This window comes from Crotalus tigris, unplaced genomic scaffold (genome assembly GCF_016545835.1).
Source record: "Crotalus tigris isolate CLP2741 ecotype Arizona unplaced genomic scaffold, ASM1654583v1 scf7180000020201.887925, whole genome shotgun sequence".
NCBI classification, from domain to species: Eukaryota; Metazoa; Chordata; class Lepidosauria; order Squamata; family Viperidae; genus Crotalus; species Crotalus tigris.
This window is the reverse complement of record NW_024097902.1, coordinates 787,235-802,186: the sequence shown is the minus strand read 5'-3', so window position 1 is coordinate 802,186 and position 14,952 is coordinate 787,235. Positions and strand designations below refer to the sequence as shown.

The 14,952-nt window shown below is 35.0% G+C and overlaps 1 protein-coding gene across 4 annotated transcripts in view; it reads right to left on the bottom strand.

Annotated features, from left to right (window-relative positions):
• ITPK1 (inositol-tetrakisphosphate 1-kinase) overlaps nucleotides 1-14,952 on the bottom strand; it is a 148,117-nt gene that overhangs the window by 75,135 nt on the left and 58,030 nt on the right. For all 4 annotated transcript variants that reach the window (XM_039365899.1, XM_039365901.1, XM_039365898.1 and 1 more), the window contains one exon: nucleotides 2,577-2,702. In XM_039365899.1, coding sequence (XP_039221833.1) covers nucleotides 2,577-2,702 — 126 coding nt within the window. The remainder of the gene's footprint in view (nucleotides 1-2,576; nucleotides 2,703-14,952) is intronic.

The window sequence follows — 14,952 nt, the reverse complement described above, 5'->3', positions numbered from 1 at the left end:
ATCCCATGGAAATCAGAGCATGGTATGACCATGACAAGAGACACCAAGATCTCCCCCAATTCAGATCATATAGCCACTGCTCTGGGAGGAACAACAGATCTGTTTTGCCCTCTCTGTCCTATATTAGGCTCTGGATGATCTGGGATAGGCCCATGGTGATTATGATGGCCATGAACTCTCAAGACAATTCAGACCCCATTTCCAGAGAAGGCAGATTAAAGCTCCCCAGAACCAAGTGTGGGGAACTTCACTGCCAACTGAGAAATGGAGTTCAGACAGAGAGGTTGCTATGCAGCAGAGAGGATTGTACAACAGCAAGAATTCCAACTGATCCTTAAAAACCATTAATGAACAGGACCTCACATTTGGGGACCGGTGGTGCAGCATTCCAGAAAGTCCTAAGAGACTCCTGCATGACAACAACCACAACACCACCCCTGCCCTGGAGTCTTGGCGAATGCCACACCCAGGTGGGCATATCTCCAAAAGAGCAATCCCCTGTTCCAGAAATGGTGATATATGTCAGGCCGCCCCTCTCCATTAAATCACTAATGAATGAGGCTTTATTACAAAATGATCTAGAATTCAATAGTAGCAGCTGAAAGCCAGGGCCATTGCAGGTCTGCTGAAAAGGTACTGCAGTTGAGACCAAGGAACTGGAATGCAAAACTGGCATAAGACAACGGTCCTGTGTTGCCCAAGAGTGCCCAACTCCATCTCCCCTATTTTCCTTTGCCCATCACTATCATAATACTGTAGCCTTCCATCATTAAAATCAATTAAAATAACTAAAAACAAATTAAAAATATACAATAACAAAAAGATGAGAAAATGTAGTCTAACTATATACATTTAACAGGCTCCTCATTTCCTTAGGATTCCAAAGTCTAATGGTGAGTTTTAGAACAATGAAGATGTTAACTCTTAAAAAAATAGGATGGAAACACTATTTTATTAATTCATATGAAATAATCAAAATATAATTTAATTTATTAATAATGAGCCCAGGGGTTATCCAAACATGTCACACAATGCCACAGAGAAATCTACTTTGAAAATCAAACCAGAACATCTATGAATAGCTATTTTACTGACTATTCATAAAATATTACAATTGTGGATATTACTTGGAATAGTTCTTCATTTAAGTACATTTCACCTTGAAGTGTGTCTCCACAATATGGTCCAAAAAGAAAAAATATCAGTAACACAGAACAAAATTTGCCAGAGCATTCAATCTAGGTCATACATTATTTGTACAAACTGTGCCTCTTAAAAGAATTGCAAGGAACTAGTCATATCTGCATTTTGTGTTTAAAGATAAGTAACTCATGTTTTTAATTGCCTGGCCTAGTTAATTTTTCTTTTGCTTAGACAGTATAACTTCATGATTATTATTGTTAGTTTTAAGGGAAGAACTACTCATTTTATATCTTATTTATTCAAGACAGTTTTACAGCCATGCTCTCACAATATTACCCTAACGTTTCTGAGCCAAGGACTAAAGTCCATACAAGAAGAATGAGATAAGGTATGTTGGATATATCAGAAATTATGAGATAAAAATTCTATGACTCACACATGCCATATAAACCCTTAAGAAATGACAGCAATGAAGCAAGGAGTGTTGAAGATCTTTTTAAAATTGCTTATGTAAGGAGATAAATCAACTGCAAATGAATTCCAGAAATGTTGGGTCAAGACAATTTTGTTCCTTGTATAATAGATTTTATTAGCAGATACTGAAAAAGAAATTAATGTATCTGCAATGTCATAGAAATGAATGTGGACGTTAAGATAATAGGTTCCAAATTATTTATAAATTTAAGACTAACACAAGCAATCTGAATTGATAACCAATTCAACCAATATAAAGTTGTGTTTGATAATGCACTGAGTGTCTAACTCCTTAAATATCTAAGTAGTCACATCTTTGACCTGTCTAAGTTCAATTTTGGGTGTCGATGAATATACCTGAACGGACAAAAGGCTCTCCTGGCCACTGCCAGCATTGTGCCTCTTCAGACAGTAACATTTTCCTTACATTGAGATGTCTTTCAGATTATGCATGTTGCCAGATATTAGCCACGGATAATAATAACATAATATTATAACTTACAGAAATAATGGATTTTGGTAGTATGCTTTTATTGAACTTAATATGTATTTTTGCTTGGAGAGAATACATTTCCCATCTGAAACTTGAACAAAATTGTTTGACCAAGGCATTTACTCTACACAACAATGCTACCATATACAAAATTATACTGCAGACAGGAACACGGTAGTTTTCAGTGTGTGATTTTTACCTCTTTGCATGTTTTTTATTCATGTCATACTTTTTCATTGTTTTTGAGAAATGTGTTTTTTAACCTAAGGAAACATGAAGTTTGTCAGGAAAGGAAGATTAAGCTATGATAGTTCCTTCACCGTTATGGCCAAGAACATGTTCCATATGCTGTTTCTTTACAGCAAATATTTTTAGGCAATTCTCAATTGTGGCCTAAAAGAATTGTTTGCAGAGGGATTGAAGAGATTTATGCAGCTGATAATTGCATATAATAAATACTACTCACCTGGAACCTGTGAACCAACTCCAATGACTGGCTGTCATTTTGGTCAGCTTCAATTAGGACATCTGTCAGTTTATGTATGATCACATCTAATGGGCCCTGATCTTCTATTCGTTTGGTAAGGTCGAGCTGAACAAAATGTAATAATAAAAGAAAAAAGAGGATTATTCTATAAAATATTAAATATGCCTTTCCCTAGATTTCCTTATTGCCCAGTCAATTAATTAAGAATACTTTTCACCTCCCTCCCATCCTGGTCCCGACCTCCCCATCTTTAATTGGATTGTAGTGTTTGGCTTGTATTAACTTACTGTATTTTCTGGCGTATAAGACGACTTTCTAAACCATGAAAATCTTCTCAAAAGTCGGGGGTCGTCTTATACGCCCAGTCGTCTTATACCCCGGAAAATACCGTATTTTTCCGCGTATAAGATGACTTAAACTATGAAAATCTTCTCAAAAGTCGGGGGTCGTCTTATACGCCCAGTCATCTTATACGCTGGAAAATACGGGTATTTTATTATTGTAAGCCACCCAGAGTTACCCTGCGGTAAAATAGGTAGCCAATACATTTTATAAATAAATAAAATAAATGTTTCATTTGGATGTCAAGCTAAGACACACAGTAAATGTGAATGTGTCATAAATGCACTGTTTGCATCCAACTGCCTCTAATACTGCTTGGCTAGATATATATAGGCTTCACACCAGTCATAGCTGAAAACTTGGCTATCTGGACATTTAATCCTTTATTGAGCAATTCATCAGAAGGCTTATGGACATGACTCAGCAAAATAGTCTTTTTATTCCAGAAAAGAGTGAACCTAAAGTTAAATTCTACACATAAATTCATGTTCTATTAGTTAAATTCTAGGTTTCTTATTTATTTATTTATTTATTTATGAGACTTATATACCGCTTTAAGTGCAAGCACTCTCTAAGCGGTGTACACCAGTAAGCAATGTATATATATATTTACATTGCCCCCAAGAATCTGGGTCCTCATTTTACCCACCTCGGAAGGATGGAAGGCTGAGTCAACCTTGAGCCGGTGAGATTTGAACCACTGACCTGCTGAACACAGTCAGCTAAAGTGGCCTGCAGTACTGCACTCTAACTGCTGCGCCACCTCGGCTCTTAATTCTTCTCTCAATTTTCTTACCCTTAGCCATTCTCTTAAAGGGCTTTGGAAGACATGATCTAAATTGACATAATGGTTTTCCCTAGTCCTGTCTTGCCTATCTTATTCTTATAGTTAGCACACAACACACTTACTAAACCTGATAGACAAGGTTTTGAAACGTGTGGTTTAGAGACAGGAGACAACTACAATTTGATTATTTGGAACATGTTTATATCAACCATTACTGTGGCTTACATGATATGTGACCATGGCTGTTGATTATGTATAAAGTGAACACCTACCATTGATAAATTTCCACTGAATCAAAGATTTTGAAAAATAAAATTTCTCCAAATGTATATCTTATTGCCCTTTGTAGATTAATCATGAAAGTAAAAACTTAAATAATCTTTCTTATGAGTAGTTATGTTTCTACTAAATAACAAAGATGAGAAAAGAGTATATAATATTGTTGAAAGAAGCCAAATGGGAAGCCTTTATTTATTTGTTAAATTTATATGCTATCCATCTCACTATCTATTATAACAAAGCTCTTCCACAGAAACCCTACGGTATATAAATTTATATGTACATACAGGATACAATTTATTACAAAATGGAGAAATAGCTATTATTAGAGTCATCTCTATATGTCTAAAATGAAAAAGCAAAACCATTGAACCAGAGTGGTTTCCCACCTATCAAAAATAGGAACTTAATAAGGAATTAAACAAGTTTGGGAAAAGCATAAGGGCACTAATACTGTTAAGAGACTGCTGTTTATTAACTGCTGGTTATATTCCTACAGCTTCCACTGAATTTTCCATTTGTGGAAATTATACTTTTGTCTCTCACCAACTTTAATTCATTTATGTGATATACACAGACACACAAAACTGGAATGAATGAAAACTATCATAAAACTGTGTTTCGTATTGCTGCTGCAGTGCATATCAAATTATCAGTTATCTTTCAGAATGGGGAATAGAGTAACAATAACCTAAAGCCTACAAAATAAAACCAGATTTTCCAGGGGAGAGGGGTATCTAAATTAAATTAGGTAACTAAATGCATTGGCAATCCATAATGTGATTTATTCGGTTTAATATATTTGGTTTATTTTACAAACTATGATTTAAATAGGTTTAACAAAATGAGTGAACATGATTATTCTATTCCCAACGTATGTATGTATGTATGTATGTATGTATGTATGTATGTATGCATGCATGCATGCATGTATGTGAATGTATCTGAGTCAGTCAGTCAGTCTGTCTGTCTGTCTGTCTGTCTATCATCCATCTATCATTTATCTGTCTTCCAACTTGGCTCCAATATATATATGAGATCGACTGAGAAAGAATGAAAACTATTATTAGGAGGCCAGCGGGGAATGACTGTTCAGAAAAAGAAAAAAATGAATCAGGAAAGGGATTCTACACCTCTAGTTCACAAGTCTCCTGATATTTAAAAATCCAATATCTCATATAACAATTAAAAAGACAAATCTTTATTTGAACATAGAAATTCTTGTTACCTCTTGAAAGTGGAATTGTCATATTAATCTAGTTTATAATACTAATTTTTCTATGGGGATACTAAGACTTGACTTTAGAGCAGGGGTCCCCAACCCCCCAGGCGGTGGCCAGCTACTGGGCCATGGCTGGTTCGGAAGTGGCCACGTAAGCTTGCATTTGTCAGTTCCCCTCTTCCCCCCACCTGCTGGGCCAAGCCATAAAAGTTGGGGACTGCTGCTTTAGAGCAATACATTATTTCATTGCAGAATATTGTGAACCTGTTCTCATTTTCCTTTCAACTGTTAAATCCATATGTTGGTGCCAAATCATCACTTTAGAGGTGAAAAATAGGTAAGATTTTGAGAAGACCATTAGCAGAAGCTGCCTATATATGTACAGCACACACGCATGGTGAGGAGACTTTACAGGACCAGTGTGACTTGGCATATCAGTAAACAAAGTCCTATGGGGAGGTTTTAACATCTGTCCCCAAATTATTATTGGATTTAAAATATATGGAGGAAATTCCACAGTATTGTGGAATATAGTGTTATCAGATGTATTAACGATTAATCAAGCTGTTTATTTACTGAATGTAAAAAAAAACCCCTGTGTGTTCATTGTGGCTACAAATACATTTCCACCCATTTGCTGCTTCTAATTTTCTTTTAAAACTGAACCTAGAAAACAAATTTAAAAATCAGTGTCTGCCAGATGCTGAAAGAACTGCCCAGGTGCAAAGAACTTGCTTACTCTTTCACCAGCATTGCTTGAAAATGAAGGGCAAAACAAACGAGAAAAAAAATTAAACATTTAATGAGGAAAGAGTTCCACAATGCATACTATGCATATTTACTTAGATATAAAGTGATATTGTGTTGCATGGGTCTTACTCCCTTGTAAATATGCACAGGACTGCAGCTTCAAAGTTCGGTGTATTTTTAATAGATTTATGAATTTAAAACTCTCCCTTTCTTACCGCTTACTTTAATTAACAATAACAAAAATATTATACTATAATACATAATGATTATTATTATTATAAATAAAAGGAATGGAAATTTGAAATGGGGCACTATAACAGAAGACTTTACTCCTATATGATGATAATATTCTAATAGCTATAACACAAATATACAGTCCTTTTTTGTCATGACATATCCCAAAATGCACAAGTAAAGTCAAGAGGCACTGTAATGTGTAATGTTTCCCATTTGACAGGAATAAAAAAAAGTGTAGCATTGCTCCAAGTGATCTGGGAATTGTGGAGAAAGAGGTATAAATATACTTAACGTAGGACTTGCTATGAAAGGTACAATATAAGATATGCTTAACGTTCACTATGGATCCTGATTCATTGGAGCTGAACCCAAACTTGCCTGATAACACTATAGATGGGAGTACATCAAATCTTGCTTTTACATATAATTGTCTATATTTTAGGATTATAAGTAAGATGAGTACCTGCCAGACTTCCCTCTACAGCAAATAAAATTTTGCTGATTTCATCTATTTATGGCTTGCTCATTGTCCTTTAAAACACTACATGACATTAAGCTTAAATACTTGAGGGTCCATTTGTCTCCTATCATTTCTTCCTGTCCTATACAGTATGATACAGTTAGCTCACTCTGGGTCCTGTCAATGAAGCAATACCATCTAATAGGGCCCCAGGAAGTAGGTTTTCTCTATTGTGGAATTAGCCCTCTGAAACAATATCCTGCTAGAGATTTATATGGATCCCCCATCTCTTTAGCAGCCTCTAAAAAAGCATGAAAACATGGACCTTAGAGTCTACTGCAGAGATTCTAAATGATATTCCCACTGAAAGGTAACGGGTTTTTGCTTGATATCTTCCAACTATGTAAGCAAACATTTAATAATGAAAACAAAGTCTGCCTGTTATGTCTGCCACATTGATAGATAATACATAACTGGCACTAGTCTGAAGAGGGAGCTTATGTATATATACAGTTGCCCTGTAGGATTCCTTTCATTAGAACAAAAAATCTAGTCAATTTATGTTCAAAGAATGGCTAGAATTCTATTTCAGATCAATAGGAAGTAGACAAAGCATATTTACAGTTTTCCAGCCTGATATGAATCACCAAATTTTTAAAAAGCTTTTGTAAGAATCTGCTGTGCTTTATAAATGATTCCTTTGAATCAAGCTTAACTCCTAGTGAATAGATCTATAAAATGTTTTGGCAACAGTACAGAAGTGTTTTGTCATTGCCTAGTCCAGGGATAGGCAATCTCGGCTCTTTTATGACTCATGGACTTCAGCTATGCTGACTCAGGAATTCTGGGAGTTGAAGTCCATGAGTCATAAAAGAGCCGAGGTTGCCTACCCCTGGCCTAGTCCATATCCCTGGAATTCTCAAGCAGCTTTCCATCTAGGTACTGACCAGGACTTCCAATCCTAAACAAAGTTGGCCAGGTGCTACTAGCTGCTTAAAGTGGAGAAACTCCCACATGTGACAACTTCACTGTCTTCTATAGCAGAGGTCCCCAACCTTTTGGGTACCAGGGACCGGTTCCATTGAGAGAGGTTTTTCTGTGGACCAGAGGGTGTGTGGTTTTGTGTGCTGCCTGTATCCCGTGGATGGGGCTTTGCTTGTTTGTGTGGACCAGTTGCTGACATGCCGCAGCTCAGTACTGGTCCACGTACCTGGGATTGGGGATCCCTGTTCTATAGCATCTCTCATATCAACTACTTCTTTGTCTTACTCTTTTGTTGCTGTAAATGGTTTAAGTTGTAAGGCTTTTTTAAATATTGTTATGAGAATGAATATTGTAGTAGCTGGGGAAAATGCCAAAAGGATGTTTCGTTCCATACTAACTCTATTTCTAAATTAGTTTTTATTTGAAAAGTGAGAAGCAAATAATAAGCTGAAATTAAAAAAAAAATCCGCATTTTGTCTCCCCACCCTCTTCTCTTCCAATCAACTGCACATCTTCTCAGTCCTTCAAGGTAAGCCAAATACAAGAAGCAGACATGGCAGATGCTCCAGGAAGCCTACTTTTTTGTAGTATAGTAACTCAGGAGAGTAATAGTCACATTAAATAATTATAAATAATAACAAGTATATTAAATGAAATGACATGAGTTGTGAGAACAAGTATTCCTTCTTACCAGGCATCAAATAGGTGGGCTCTACGAAAAACATATGTATACATATGGTAAAATATGATTTTACTGATTTTACTACTCATGTATATTTTGTTTAGAAGCATGCTTTTCTATGCATGCTTTCTATGTATTCTGCCTTTTATAATATGATATCACAATACAAAAATATCCCTACCTTGCTGAGAACTATTCACTTCAGAAAATGTATCCAAAAGATCAATCTTGTGAGGTCAATTTTTCTTGCATGAGAAAATTCTTGCCCTCAGTGTTTAGATAAGAGATTTGTTCCATGTGGTATACATTGGCTTCTAAGTATGAAATACCTTGCCTAGATCATCACTTCTAATAGCAAGAACCAACAATGTCAACCAATTATTAGACAGATTATAATGTTTGAAAGAATATTTCCATGTTCTGAGAACAATTTGTAACTGTAAAAAAGTAAATATTTATAAACTGAATAGAATTTGGAGTCTTTCCATGTTTTCTTTGTATGCTGGCATAAAGTCTTTATGTCAACAAAATAAAGCTTTTCTAACAGAAATAGTTCCTTCTTAGTGCATATTTCTTGTGGACTTCTGCTGACCACAACCACAAAACAGTGTCATTTTCTGGCTGGAATTCCAATTCTCCTGTTACCTGCTCTTTGCAGTATTTCCTTTAAATAATATCTATATTTGTTCACAGTAACACTAAAACATTAATTTTTCCCACAATAAGTGTATTGCTTATATACTCTGATGATTCTATAATCAGACAAGAAGAAAAAGAAGATGTGGGAGTTTTAACCTGAGGGAGCCAATGGTAGAATTGAACAATGAAAAAGAATATGGTGGATTTTAGAAGCAAAAAAGTCTCTAGACTAGACTAGACTAGACTAGACTAATAGAATTTTTATTACACTTTTATACCAGAGTTACTCATGCAATTCGATTCAGCAGATAATAGCATGAAGTTAAGCTTATGTCAGCTTAGAAACTAAAGTTGATTAGGTCTGATTAATCTCTGCATGTGAGACCACCAAAAAATTGCTGGGTTTTAGGCTAGATCAGTGGTGGGATTCAGTTGGTTCGCACCACTTCGGCAGAACCAGTAGCTAATTTTTTGTTACCCAGCCTAGAAAGGACTTCCGGAAGTGGCATCCACACAGAGAACCAGTTGTTCACATATTTGAATCCCACCACTAGGCTAGATGCAGGTTTTTTTAAAAAAGTTCTATAAGGGAATGACAAACCACTGCCATACTATTCTCACAAAGTTGCAGGGATGTATCTATGAAATTATCAGGAGTCCAATTTGAACACATCTTCACCATTTACAGAGAATTGAGTACTGCCAAAATCCCTGCCACAATTTCTCTGCAAAATGATCTGATTAATTTTTCCTTCTTCAACCATTTTTCTTCTACAATTGCTTTTCTGAAGTTTATAAGTGAACATTTTAACTTTGGAAATAAAATACATTGTCCCTACACTGTTGGAATTATTTTTTTACTTACTCATGGTATATTCATGTTATAATTTCAATTACAATCCAACCCAATCTTTCTTAGTTGGTTGTATGGATTACTAAAGTATAAATACAAACTGCGTAAAGTGTTATACAATATTATTTTTTGTCTCATTGTTATGCTGCAGACTAAAACAAAATATTTTACGTATAACAATTTAAAATTGTCTTATACATTTTAAAAATCAAATATGTTTAATGTCCCATTTTCATTGTGCTGATTAGAATTAAAGTTTAACATTTGAGGATCTGGGTTTTATAATATTATCTTATCTTAGACAAAAATTAATAGCATTTGTACATTCTGTATTCTTCAACAAAAGATTTATGGCACTAACATAATTCCATAAGTTGTACAGTTTAATGTTTTGCCACTGATTTCACGTGCTTCTGGCACTGGACTTGACTTCTTCTGAACAGAATGTACAGAGCTAGTCTTTACTGACCTTGTCCACAGTCTATATGCAGTATTTCTGAGGCAATTGTAATATGTAGAGATTATTCACTTGGGGTTACTAAGTCAGAAAACCTTTCATTTATTCATAGGTTTGAGATTTCAAATTAACAAAGTGCACTAAAAACAAACTTCCACAACCATATATATAATACAACTGATTTATTTCTGTCAAATCTTGTCTAGTTATTTATAATACATTTATATTTTCCTGGCCTTTGTGTGAAAACAAGAACCATATAAGTGATTCTCCTCCCTCCTCTATCAACCACTCTATGAGGAAGGATGGATTTAAAGACAACCACTGATCCAAAGGCGGGGATTTTGAATGCTGAAATCCCATTGGTTCTTGAAAAATTACAAAAAAATGTTGATTGTAATTCTTATTAAACTGTGAATATATTTGGGAGGCAACTAGAATAAAAGGGTTTTGAAAAGCTCATTATGTACTCAAAGACTGGGTATGTAACAATGTGCATGAATATATATATATATATATATATATATATATATATATATATATATATATATCAGAAAAAGTAGACATTTACATTTGCTATTTTATGAAAAGCTTGATGACAAGCATATTCTCATTTTTTCAATTCTTTAAAACCCATGTCCTTCAACAAATGCGGAAAAAGATTCAGATTTACAACTGTTCAAATGCATTTGAACATTGCAGTAGAAGTACTAGAGAAAGAAGGGAAAGATGCAATAAATAAGCAGGGAAACAAACTATGAGCTGCATTAAATAATTTATTATACTTTAATATATTTCCTTATCAGCTTTGTCCAGTGGTGGGATTCAGCTGGTTCGCACCAGTTCGGCAGAACCGGTAGCTAATTTTTTGTTGCCCAGGCCCAAAATGGATTTCTGGAAGCGGCATCCATACAGAGAACCAGTTGTTCACATATTTGAATCCTACCACTGGCTTTGTCCAGTCAACATTTTTCTCTCTCTCTCCCCCATTCCAAAGCTAGAATAAGCTCAGTTGTAAGTTAAAATGTGTTGCAACCAAAGGTAAAGAAGAAAAATTAGTGGCTTATATACTTCTTGTGATTAGAAAAGCGACTGAAAAGGACAACTCAAGACAGTAAGAAAAAGACTAAAAAGCTCAACCACAGAGTCTCTGTTTATCTCTACCATCTTACATATTGCAGTTAGCTCATTTGATTATCAATTTAATTTCTGCCAAATGAAAACCAGAACCAAGGAAACAAATCCACTATGGAGGCTTCCCAATCTTTTTTCTCTCCCTTTAACATTTGATCAGCCAAGTATCTCCACACTAAAGCCTGCCAGAGAGAAAATTCAGCTCTCACAGCGAATTAATAATAGTAATAACATTATTTTCTTATTCTTCACAGAACTGGAAATATCCATTATAAAGAGAATAAATAAGCACTCACAACCAATGCAAAATACCTGGACAGTAAAATATTTTTTGTTATTACTCATTAAAATAGGCATTGAAAAGTCAATGATATTAATGATTTTTGTTATTATTTATGGGGATAGGCATTACTTTTGCATTAACCTCTATGCAAAAAGAATATATAAATAATTCATATTCATATATTAATATTCTGCCTTATTTTTTCACTAAAAATAATATTCAAGGTAGTTTTAATAAACAAAGTACAATTAAAACAAAAGCAAAATCAAATCAATTAAAAACCAATAACCTGTAGCATAAAAATCAATTACAATTAGCTGAGCACCCTACCTTAATGTAACATGTGAACTTATTCTATGTAACCCATGTTTAATGGTACACATAATATTGCTATTAAAATATGTTTATAAAGAAACGTATATTCTTGTCTATTCTACTTTTCTCATTTTAAGAAATAGCAGTACTATTTCTGTTTTCCAATCAAGGCTTGATAGCCAGCAATATTTTAATCATTTTAATTATTTTTTTATAACTACAGGCCAGATGCATCATACTGAAACCGCGCCTATCCCATTGCCGGCAATGGGAAAAAAGTCCCAATATGTCATGCGATGTCACATGACATCGCGAGTTTGACATGCCTGCTCTACAGTATTCAGATACCCCAATTTTATAACCATGCTTTTGTGAAAAAGGACCTTGATCACACATGGAATTACTTTTTCAGTGATTATTTGAATAGGTGTTGAAAAGAGAAATAGGGAAGAAAAATACTCCCCCCCCCCTTTTTTTAAACGAGATAGGGGACGGGATCCCCTGTAAAAGAAAAAATCAGAGACTGGGAGCCTCCAACTCTCCAAATTGAACAATCCACTAATGGGGGTAACAGTTTCTAATAGTCTAACCTGCCTGAAGAGCCTGAGAGTCAAGTTATCACGTCCTCATGGGCAAAAGACGAAAAGATGAAACTGGGAGGTCCCAGTGAAGGAGGGGCGTGACAACTTGGTAACTTAGTCTGATTGGGCAAGAGGACTGAAATAACCCATTGGTGGATTCTTCAGTCATCGTGCTGGAGAACAAACTAAATCTTTTCTCCATGTCAGTTATTTTTAGACTATTCTCAGTTTTTAAGCTAGAAAAAATATTGGCAAGCCTTTAAGAATCTAAATCTTATTCCACATATTAACAATCCAAGTAAAATGGAGCATGAAGAAACATGAAAACCCAAAACAATATTCTGAACACACTTTACAAAACCAATTTCTATTTTCTTTTATTAAATTAACCAGCAGATTCATATATTTTTCAGAATTACCAGAGAAGCTTACAAGTAATTCATAGCAATAATCATTTCAAACAATAAGTCTTAGGAATCTTGGATTGTTTTACAGAAGCAGATTTCAGCTTTCTTATGGAGAACTTGATAATCCGTAAGATTATCTGCCTTTATTTCAAGAGATCAAGACAGCTTACAAGAGGATCTCCACTTTATCCCCACAACAGCTTTTTGAGGTAGGTTACCTGAGAAAAACAGAAAGAGGCCCTCATCAAGAGATGTTTCCCTGGCAAAAGGTAGATCTGAAACTGAGTTTCTCCAGTTCTATTCCAATACCTCAATTACTGTACAATTTTGGCAACTAAAATTAATTTACATGAACACATTTATATTTGCATCCACTTAAAGGAAACACTGTCTGGGGCTTTCAAATTTCTTATTTTCATAAAATATCTTCTTTGCCACTATTTCTTTTTGTTGTCATTGCACATATTGTCTAGTTCAGAGGTAGGCAACCTTGGCTCTTTTATGACTCGTGGACTTCAACTCCCAAAATTCCTGAGCCAGCAGGAATTGAAGTCCATGAGTATAAAAGAGCCAAGGTTGCCTACCCCTGGTCTAGTTTTATACTATGAAAAATTATTATTTGTAAAAAAAATAGGACACTTTTCCTCAATCTGGTATCCCCAAGGAGTGATATATAACCATGGAGGACATGCGAAAACGTCTCCAAAATATAGAACAGAAGGAAACTTTCCTCAAGCCACCCAATTTTTACATCTAAGTCTCCAAATTTCTATTTAGACTACTATTTCCAACACTTTTCATCCTCATTGTGCTGTCTGGAGGATATGGAAGCTATAATCCAACAGTTTAAAGGGTCTTCTAAAAGATTTTTGGTCAAGACTGCTTTTTATCATCAATCTTATGCCAAGATTTGATTACACTACACTGGCATATAATATGGACATCTATCATTGCACTACAGAATTTTTCAACAGTTCTGCTTCTACAGCTGTTAACTTGACACCAATAATTTTTTCTTGAAAATTAGGAGCATTAGAAAGAGAGCTTGCTTTATAACAAAACTTCATTCAGTAAGCTCACTAATTGGCTGTCCGTCTTTGTCACTAACCAAAGATTTGGGAACAAAAATATACTGAAACCTTTTGTATCCAGATTTAATAAAAAACACAAAAACCAATTCCTATTTGGATGTGGTTTTTTTCTTTCTAAATAAAAAAGCTCTTTTCTGATCATCAAAAGAGATGAAACCACTTCCACTTTAAATTCATTACATAATTCTATGTGGCCAACCTATTATTAGGAAGGAAAAAAAAGAATTAATGAGAAAATTTAAGAAAATGCTCATAAGATAGAAGTTTGGTACAAACCAGTACCAATCAATACTAGTTTAAATTAACTGGTGAAGAATTCTCATAGAGACAGGAAATAAGAATCAAGGCAGCGTTCTTTTCTTACTCATATCCATCCAGAAATTGACAGCTGGAAGAAGATAAATTCTCCTTCACAGTAGTTTTTCAAGAAAATATGTGCTTGATTACATATTTTATTCAGGTTGAAAAAAGGCCATGCTAATATAACATGAAGGAATGTGTCACTTCTACTTATCCCATCCTTCTGCAATTTAGTTCATGGAGCTTTTATTCTCAGCATCCACTCTTCTGCATACATTCTGACATAATGTATGAAATGTTGGTTATCGCTTTTAAAGCCCTGAATGACACAGGGCCAGATTACTTAAAGGACCATCTGTCTCTGAGAATTATGGCCATTCCACATGATCCAATAGGAAGGTCATGTTCCTGGTTCTATTAAATAGTGCCATCTTGTACGAGGACCAAAGAATTATCCCTTCTCTGTCACAGTCCTAGATGATGATGATAAGGAGGAGGAGGAGGAGGAGGAAGGGACCTTGGAGGTCTTCTAGTCCAATCCCCTGCTCAGGC